Here is a 9,722-nt window from a genome sequence, read left to right as displayed (position 1 = left end):
AAGAAGAAGAAGAAGAAGAAGAAGAAGAAGAAGAAGAAGAAGAAGAAGAAGAAGAAGAAGAAGAAGAAGAAGAAGAAGAAGAAGAAGAAGAAGAAGAAGAAGAAGAAGAAGAAAAAGAAGAAGAAGAATCAGCTGGTGCTCCTCAAGGTACCTCATGAGCTTGATGGTCGTTTCCATGACTTTCGAGAACAAGGTGGTAATGGCAATCGGCCTGTAGTTAGACGGGTCTGAGCCATCACCTTTTTTTGGGATCGGGTGGATAATGGCAGTCTTCCATGACTTCGGGACAATGCCTAGGGAGTAGGAGAAACGAAACAGGTTACCGTTAAAACCGGTGCCAACTCAGGAGCACAAGTCCTAAGCACGAGGGGGGGTATCCCGTCCGGCCCACTCGACTTATGAATATCCAGAGATTGCAGCGCTTTTCGCACTGATCTCTGGATAAACTGGATTTCGGACATGGAGGTCTCGCCGCGTGGGACTTTCGGCGGCGAGTTACCTTTGTCATCCAGAGTCGAGTTGGCCGCAAAAAGAGAGCCCAGGAGATCGGCTTTCTCTTTTGCGGTGTGGGCCAACGAGTCGTCCCCCCTGCCTAAAGATGGTAGGGACGGCTTACAGAAGTTCCCCTGGACAGCCTTGGCAAGAGACCAGAACGCGCGAGTTCTCGAAGGAAGGTGCACTAGCCAGAGCCACAAAGTCAGAACACGTGGCCAGCATTGGTGAGAACCAATGCTGGCCACGTGTTCTGACTTTGCCTTGGCAATCACTCTTTTGAAGGACCTGGAGGCAGAGTTATACTTCTTTTTAAGCTGGCTGGTATTTACATCCCTAGCTGCTGACGCCTCAGCCCAGGCTCGATAACAATCCTGCTTGTAGCGCGCGGCTAATTTGCAGGACTTACCAAACCAGGGCCGAGAACTGCCCCCGATGGGCACAACAGAAGACGGAATAAAAAGATCCATCTTCTGAAGCACCACATCGGCGACAGAGTCGGCAACAGCGTCGGGATCATCCAGACTGATTAATCATTGCAATTAACGAAATGGTTTTATTTTTCCTAAATTGTTTTCCCTCGAATAATACTTTAAACGTCGAAAAGGAAACTGACAGATTAATTTTATTAGGTTGGTAGCAACGTAGACTTGTTCATAATATTGCTAGCATTGAAAATGACAATTTTTATTCTCCGTTTGTGTATCTAATTAATCAAGAGTCCCGTCTCTTATTTTATATACTCTTTGGTGTGATATTTTAATTGTAGAAAGGAAACGTGCGTAGGATATACTTTTAATAGTAACAAAAATTGTACTTAAAGAGAAAAGATTAGTATTTCAGATCAAATCACAATTCACAGCCTTTAAAAGAAAAAAATAATTAATGAAATTTCATTTCTTTTGATTGTTTAAAATATATTTATTATATTTTAATCAAAATTGTGATAAAAGACCAAAGAGTATGTAAAATAAAAGACAAAATTTGTTAGAAAAGTTTTTTGTGAAATGAAACGTTACTTTGCAAACATGAGCAAACTTTACTTTCATTCACTGTCATCGTGTGTGTTTGTCAAAGTTTTGTTGACCTAAGTTAGCCAAAAGTTAACTTTTTTGTTTAGTAAATCTTTTTTATTGTCATAATTATTTAAAAATCCAAATTAAGAAGCTTTGTCTTGTTTATTTTTTTTTACTAAAGTGAGATGGGAAAGTCAACGCTAGTTGATGGCGATAATAATCCAACATCGGCGGAATCTGATCCCGCTAAATTATTGGAGGCAGCCCTTCTCCAGATGGATGGTATTATAGCCGGTAAGTTGTGATTAAGTACAAGATACATGGCTTATGTTTTTGATCTTGTTGTATCGTGAAAGTAAACAATTACGTAAACTTTCCACGCCTGAATAAGTATTGGGGTCTTCATTTCCTGATTTATCTCTTACCAACTATTTATATTGTTAGACAGATGTACGAAGTAATTTTCTTTCATAATTATTGTATACCCATTTTATGAACCTTGAAGTAGTTTAAATGATATAATTAACTATAACTTTGCATCAACCAACAATATTTAAATTAACATACTGTTGCCTTGCAGCATATTAGGTAAATGTACCAGTTTATGTACCAAATAAAAATGTCTTTATTTCTAATTCTAAGTATGTCCATTAACTTTTATTTCATTGATGTATGTAATTAATAACTCTGGAATCTCTTTTCATTATAACAATGAAAAGAGTATGTAAACATGCTATGTTATTGTATATCCTCATGAGATTAAAGACTGTGTCTGTGTAAGTTTGTGATTATATATTGCAAGAGTAAGATAAAATGGTATTGTATGTATAATGATCAATGAGGTCTGTTCAGTAATATTTTTTTTAATTTGGGTAAATATAATTTTAATAACTATAACTTTAGTAGAAAATGTGATAAATAAAACAAAAAATAGTATTTCTATGTTTGTAGCTGTATTTCTACATAGTGATACATTCACAATTCACACCTTTTTAAACATTTTAAATAATATCTTTATCAATATAAATATTAGTCAAAGTTTGTGTGCTCATTACTTGTTTATTCCTGGACCACTAGAGATAATTTTATGAACCTATAGTTGGGTGATTTGAATCGGCCCAAGAGGATTTCCTGCCCAATAAATCTGTGTATGAGTTTCTTTTACATTCCGTACCATTGCAATACTACATGACCAGGATGTTTATTTTAATATTGTGTCATGTAATGTCTATAAAAGTGTACTCTTTTTTAAAAATATTGATTTAACTTATTTTGTAAAATGTGAAATGCGAAAGTAAGAATATTATTTTTTCCAAACAACGAAAAACTTGAGGGATTTCTAACAATGAAAAGTGTGGTTCCGTTTGTGAAAGAGTGAGGGGGTGTATTTCCCGAGAGGGTGCAATCTGTTGAACGAGAGGGTGTCGGTAGTCGCACGCCGTCGTCGTTTCGGTTCGGACGTCTGTGCGTCACGCGCGTATATATTAATACGATACATACTATATGTAAGGACTACACGTGCTATTGTAAACGTTCAGGCATGTGGTTTGCGTTCGATGTTTTTTATATTTTGTTACAGAAATTTTAGCTGGCAACGCAATACGTAGTGCCTTTTATATTGGATTTTTTGACGAATTTATTAAATATTCCTGTATGTTTAATATAGCATTTCCAATTATCTTATATACTATTCGTAATATCGCAGCAGAAGTAAACAAAAATATTAATTAAATTATAGTTTCCATTTTTTATTATTACAATCATTCATCTTATTTGTTCTAGAGTTGTACCCAATTAAAAATTTTGAAATTTTTTATGTCTAGTGACTTCGTGACGATTAACTCGTTATTTTCATAAGTAATGCAAAGTTAGATAAGACCCAAGCGTCATAATCAAATTTACATTACGCTACCTTGAGACACTGGGTGACTTCGCATTAGACAGAATTTGTGCTATTTTTTTATCTTTTTAGGGTTCCGTACCTCATAGGAAAAAACGGAACCCTTATGGGATCACTTTGTTGTCCGTCCGTCCGCCTGTCAAGACCCTTTTTCTCAAAAACGCGTGAAGGTATCAAGCTGAAATTTATTTCATCATCTATCACAAATATCTGTGATCACGCTGGTAAACAGTTTGATATAAGTACCCACATGTTTTTGCTTGTGCAGTTTTCTTGCTTTCTTTCATTAACATGATTATTCTTTCGTAAGCATTGATGCACGCTTTGTCTTGTTTTTCAAAGTATTAAGAGAAATTCTTGTAAATTACGACTATGAAGTAAAAAAATAAGCCTATTACTAAACGTAGATAGAATAAAGTAAAAAAAATCATTACCATATATGTACATTTTAGCTCTATTATTAACGCGCATTTAAGATAAATACGTAACATAATATTTACATTTTTACACAATATAAAGTACACACTGATTGTCGGAAGTGACAATGCTATATCAAGTTTGTAAGAACTATCTCGATGGTACACCCGTAATCTTGTGTCAAGATAATTTTTATAAGGCGTTTTATTATCAAAATGTTTTTTCAATACACATTGTTTTACGTGTCGTTTGGAAATTTATTTGTTCAAATTTGTAATTTTCATGTCGCTACCGAAATTAGGTGAGTTTATTGGTAATAAATATAAATTATGAAAAGATTGGCATATAGCATCATTTTTAGTAAGATTGATGGCGACTAAATCAAGTTTATTTGGTCTATTGAATGAACGCTGGATTTCGTACTACTAGGTTTTTTGAACTACCAACATTTCTGGTGAATGTTGGGGTAGGTTAAGAAAAATAGAAGATAGCTAGTTCATTTTTAACTTTTTTCTTTACTAAGTTGATACTGTGAGTTTAAAAGAAATAATATTGTCTTATTCACCCTTAACTGTCTCGCTTCTCATTGACTTAAAAAAAATAATGTCTCATTTCTCATTCACGCCAAATTAAATTTATTAATTGCGTACGTCGACATCTTACTAACAGGTACCGCACTCAATAATCTGATCAGGTCCGTGACATGAACCCGCCCCCTTCGTTTCACTTCGAAAACGGGGAGTTAATGAGCTATTATATTCTTGTCGCGTAAAGCCCTTATCTTTTATTTGAAAGACACTTTTTTGTGGTTTTATTTCTGATCTTTTCACTATTATGCGATATTTAAATAAAGAAATTGGAACTTTTGCTTGCAGCCTAAAAGTGTTATTACATTGAGTGTATAATTATAAAGATTGTAAGTTGACATCGTGTACTCTTATTAGGACAGTGTTTAATTTATAAACCTATCGTTTGTTGTAATGTTAATCACCTGTGTGTGTTTGTCAGTGTGAGTGTAGTGTGTTATGTGAATACGATGCCGGGCTGCTGGCACCTGCCGGAGCACGTGACACGGTGGTGGCTGCTCGATGTCTGCAGCCAGCGGATCTTTGGAGATGATACTGACTCACAGATACCGCAACGTATGTCTTTTCTTCCTAGTAGTAGTGATACAAACTTTATGGCGGCTTAGATGATGGTGACATGGTATACTGCCCGTGATGACATAGACTCGTATCTTACAAAGAGTAGACATTATATTATAGTTTGAATGTCATATTTAAGTAGTGATTGCTCGGTTGTTGAAAAACGTAATTTCAATCTACAATACGAATACGCTTACCTACAATATTTTTCATCTTAAGTAAAAATCGTAATATTGGCCTATTTTGGATAAATAGTACTCGCTTTGGTCGAGTAAATATGTATATAGTAGCCAAAGAAATTAAAATGATGAAGAGATTTTTTTCTTTTCCTACCCGAAGGAAAACAGTCATTGTTCCAACTCGGATGCAATTCATGCGGCCGCGTAATTTGTGCGAATGAAGTAGGATCGAAGAGATCTCTCAGTTATTTATTTATGAATAATTTTTAATTGCATCTAGTTACGTAATTCTTTTGTTAATATTCCATTTATTCGTTTTATTTTCTTTAACTCAAATTTACTTTTAATATTTTTTTTATAAAATTATGTTTAATTTTGTGTAAAAAGTTGTATTTTTTATTATCATTAAGCCCGTTAAGAAGTTACACTTTATTTTTTTTTAATACCAAGTCTTTTATCATTAATGGCTTTAAAATCGCAACAATTTATTTAACTTAACTAAACTTATATTCAATAAGTAGATTCTCAGTTTTTTCTTGAATCATTCGAAGTGTATCATAAATAATTTTGTTTCGTATACATATATTAAATGAGTATTAAGTCCCAATGCATTAAGTACCGGTAGAATGATAAAAATAATATTATAAAACCATTGCTTTCACGTGTACAGTCAGTAAATACAGTTAGAGTACTAACTCTTGCAACTTGGAAACTGTAACCGCCATCTCTGACATCTCCGACTTGTCTCAAAACTTTATAACGTACCAGTTACTGTTTGAAATATTTATCTTAACAGCTATATTAAGCTTTAAGGTTAGTTGTTTCGAGGTGTTTTATTTGGGACGATGTGATAAATGTGTTAAAGTTAAGATTTTCTTTGTCTCTTTGGCTGTATTAATCATATTAGAATCATACATTTTTTCCTCCTTAGTAAATTTTAATTTAATTCGATAAAGACTTAGAATAGTTACATCTATTCCTGTCATATTAATAAATGATAGCTCGTGCATGAACTTAGCGTTTTAAAGTATAGTATCCGCCATTAATGTTATATTAAAGATTAGTAATTAATTCTTAAACTGATCGTTTCTATATGCAGATATATTCAAACGAGATAGCAATTTACACGATTCTGTACTTTATGCAAATAAGTTGAATGTAAAGCAACGATCAATGTCGAGCAAGTTGGCCACCGACGTTGAGGTAATCCTCCGGATTTGGCTCCTAAACCGTTTGTGCAATGAGCTAAGTCGTGAATCTATATGAAGCTATATAATACTGCCAATTTGTCGGGGAACATGTAGGCTATGGAATATGTTATACTGGTTGAGACCACCATTACACCAATACACCATTGTATTTGGTGAGCCAAATACAATCAATACTGGAACTCGGCATTCAAAAGGCAGCTCGACACCTCATTGTAGGCATTTAAACATCAGCACAACCTTCAGTAATGAAGAATACGAAGATGATCTAGAAAGCTGTAAAACTGAAGGGCAGAAATGTCTTTGTTCGTTCTATATTTGAGAGTTTATGATACGTGTGCATAATTATCGTACAAATTTCAAGATAGAAATGTGAAATAATAGGCTTGTTAATACAAAATGCACGCATAGAATGTTGTTTACATCAGCGCCTGTTATCTATTTATATCCTTGAAATTGTATCAAAAATCAGCTCTTTTGGCCGTATTACCCAAATACCGATAATAAGGAGGCTAAGGTTAATATAACGCAGACAAAAACGATTTTTGCAAATTATACAAATGTTTTTATGGAATGAATTTACTGGCTAAGTTATGAATTTAGTTGCCAAAGAAACTGACAGAATTAGGGCAATACATTTGTTAGCTCAATCATTTAGATATAAGGTATACAATTAGATGATTTTTTATTAGGTTTTTACTGAGTTTGTTGCGTAATTCGTGTTTTTTTTTATCTGTAGTATTTTAAAATTTCACGAGCACACTCTCACCATATAGAAAACTCGATTAGCACGTAGCGCGAGTGACACGCTTTACTAACTTCATTAATTTAGAACACGCCTCAACTAGAAGATGGTTAGCCCGTAGTTTTTAATTAGGACGTAATTTTTGTTGGACCGTAATCAAATTAGTGCAAAGAGCTCATTGTTTTCTGACGCCATTTAAATCATTTCGCTGGAAAATAAACAGGAATAAAGTTTATTTGGCTGTAGAATCTTTTATGAAGTGTTGAATAAACTTTTTTAGTTTTGTGTTGATAAATATCAGCTTTTGAGTTGCGCACAGGTTTTTTATTTATGTGTACAGTTTTAATTTAAATCTGTATATCATTTATATATCACTGCAAATTTCTTATATTATTCCGTAACTTTCCAAACTCATAGTTGCTAAAAAAATATGCACAATACTTGCGTTCTTCGTTTTTACATATCAGATACAGATTTAATTTATAAAAACATTCATATCTCCAGGGAATTCAGAGTCTTTAAAGAGAAAGCACTAAATTTATAATCTACATAAATACTCTCTTAATTACGTAAAATTCTATTATCTTTAATGCATTAAATTATATTTGTTATTAGCACATTGCGAACGATGTGCTTGTATTGAAACGTCCGTGCATGTGTTGATGATCGAGTATTTGCAGTACACATTTAATATTGTTCAATATTCTTGAACTGAATGAGGGGATATAAAGTTTTATATCTTTTACGTCCAGCTGTTGTTTTCTTAACGGTTACCTAACTGAAGTATTGTGTTCTCAGATCTGCCTTCATTGCGTTGTTTTTACTCCAAATCCCAATTTAATGTTAGCATTTTATGATAGGCCTCTTGAAGGCTTCCACGTCATACAGGGACGGAAAGCTTTTTGTTTTGTTTTCGAAAGTTGTCAAAAAGCCCTTGTCTAATTAAGCTTTAAAAATATGATTAGTTCAAAACCTTTACCTTTCCTTAAATTTTTGCTACTGATTTAGTATAACCAATTTCAAAATCCGTTTCTTTGATTCTGATTTTCTTCCAATTGGTATACTGTTCACATTTGTTGATTGGAACTTTCTAATCTTTTAGACCAAAGAAGTAATTTTTATCCAGTTCGTCTAACCTATTTAGGTAGCAAAGGATAAAGCTATTATCGCACACAAATAAATCTTTTATATTTGTTCATTTTATGGATAATTATCTTATCAACCAAAATGTGACTTTTATCGTATGTCGATATTGTGAATCGCCGCTGGTATTTTTACAAGCTTTTAATTTCATGATTTCGAATAATCGGCTTTCATCGCGGTTTGATTAATTTGAAAGCTCGACCTAGATTGTGTTGTATTTCCAATAACTTTGTAAAATATTCGTATTAACTTATATCAATTGGTTTAGGACGGTTTTTTTTTTCAAATCAAAAAATTCGCCCTTATATAGTTTTTTTTTAAGGGAACAACTTGCTTAGATTACTATCTTAGCGAGAGAATCGAAAGGTATCTTTGAAAACAATATTTAATGTTTCAACAGAAGCGGGTGGCACCGCTGCGGGGGCGACAACGCCGAGCGGGCCAGGGCGAGCTGCGCGGGCGCGGGCATTGGAACTGGCACAGCAGCTGGCCTCCTCATTGCAGCATGCTATACCCCCGCCTCCCCGACCTGACTTTACCACCGCAAGCGCGATACTACGATGGCTGCAGCAGAACAACAACTCCGTAGCCCTGGTAAGTCGTTCTTTATAAAAATTACAAATGTGACGTCACCAGAAATGTTCAATACTTTATAGTTCTGCGGTTTTTTAAGGTATTGATAAAGATTACTCATGTGGAAGACGGTTATTTGAACGACAGCAAATGGGAAACTTAATTACGAAATAAACTTGGCTGACCTGATTTGTGTGTTCTAAGAAAGTGGATTTATTTTTCCTTGTACAACTTATAAATTGACTTACTTCTGTTACCAAGAGGACGAAAAATGGTTGTTTATTGAAGAGTTGATCTGTACACGTTATTTTCAATACGGTAATCTATTCTTCTTTATACTATAAAATGCGAAAGCGCTTCTGACGTGCCGTCACAATGGTTCCTGCATTTAATATTTCACGGCGCTATCAAAGAACCTTCTGAGCGTTATTGAGATGACTTGCATCAGAAACTCTTTCTCTTTGAAACTTAATTGCATTTTTACAATTTCCTATAGTGTAACTGAGAATCTTTAGATTTAAAGTAAAATGGCCGTGATAGGAATTAATCGTTCTTGTGAATGCAAGAGTAGCAGCAATGATACTCCTTAGAACCTCTTATCTATTACGTTTCTCTCTATTTTAAAACTTACAATAAGAATTAAATAAGATCTATCAATCTAAACCACTTTCAGTTCCTGTGTGATCTCGTTCCTAATAGAAGACAGCGCAAGTCTACTAAGTTTTGTTTTCATGGACAATAAAGGAAGCTACAAAATGCATGTTATTGTAAGATGAATGTATCAATTTATAGTGTTGCACAATTTACGACTAGAAAATCTGTAGATCCTATGTCAAGTAATATTAAAAAGCAATAGTTTGTTCGTGTAAATCCTTAACAGCTCACGGGTGCACACATGGAAGCA

At 34.0% G+C, this 9,722-nt stretch overlaps 1 protein-coding gene across 1 annotated transcript; it reads left to right on the top strand.

Moving 5' to 3' along the window:
* The first annotated feature begins 1,540 nt into the window (after nucleotides 1-1,540).
* LOC106123425 (uncharacterized) lies at nucleotides 1,541-9,217 on the top strand. The gene is made up of 3 exons (XM_013319742.1): nucleotides 1,541-1,802; nucleotides 8,646-8,839; nucleotides 8,919-9,217. Exons 1-3 carry the CDS (start codon nucleotides 1,694-1,696, stop codon nucleotides 8,979-8,981), a joined length of 366 nt encoding a protein of 121 aa, XP_013175196.1. The 5' UTR covers nucleotides 1,541-1,693; the 3' UTR covers nucleotides 8,982-9,217.
* Nucleotides 9,218-9,722: the final 505 nt, after the last annotated feature.

This window comes from Papilio xuthus, unplaced genomic scaffold, assembly GCF_000836235.2.
Source record: "Papilio xuthus unplaced genomic scaffold, Pxut_1.1 DF826115.1, whole genome shotgun sequence".
Classification (NCBI taxonomy): Eukaryota; Metazoa; Arthropoda; class Insecta; order Lepidoptera; family Papilionidae; genus Papilio; species Papilio xuthus.
Note: the sequence above shows the minus strand (reverse complement) of the source record. Positions and strands in the feature narration are given on the sequence as shown.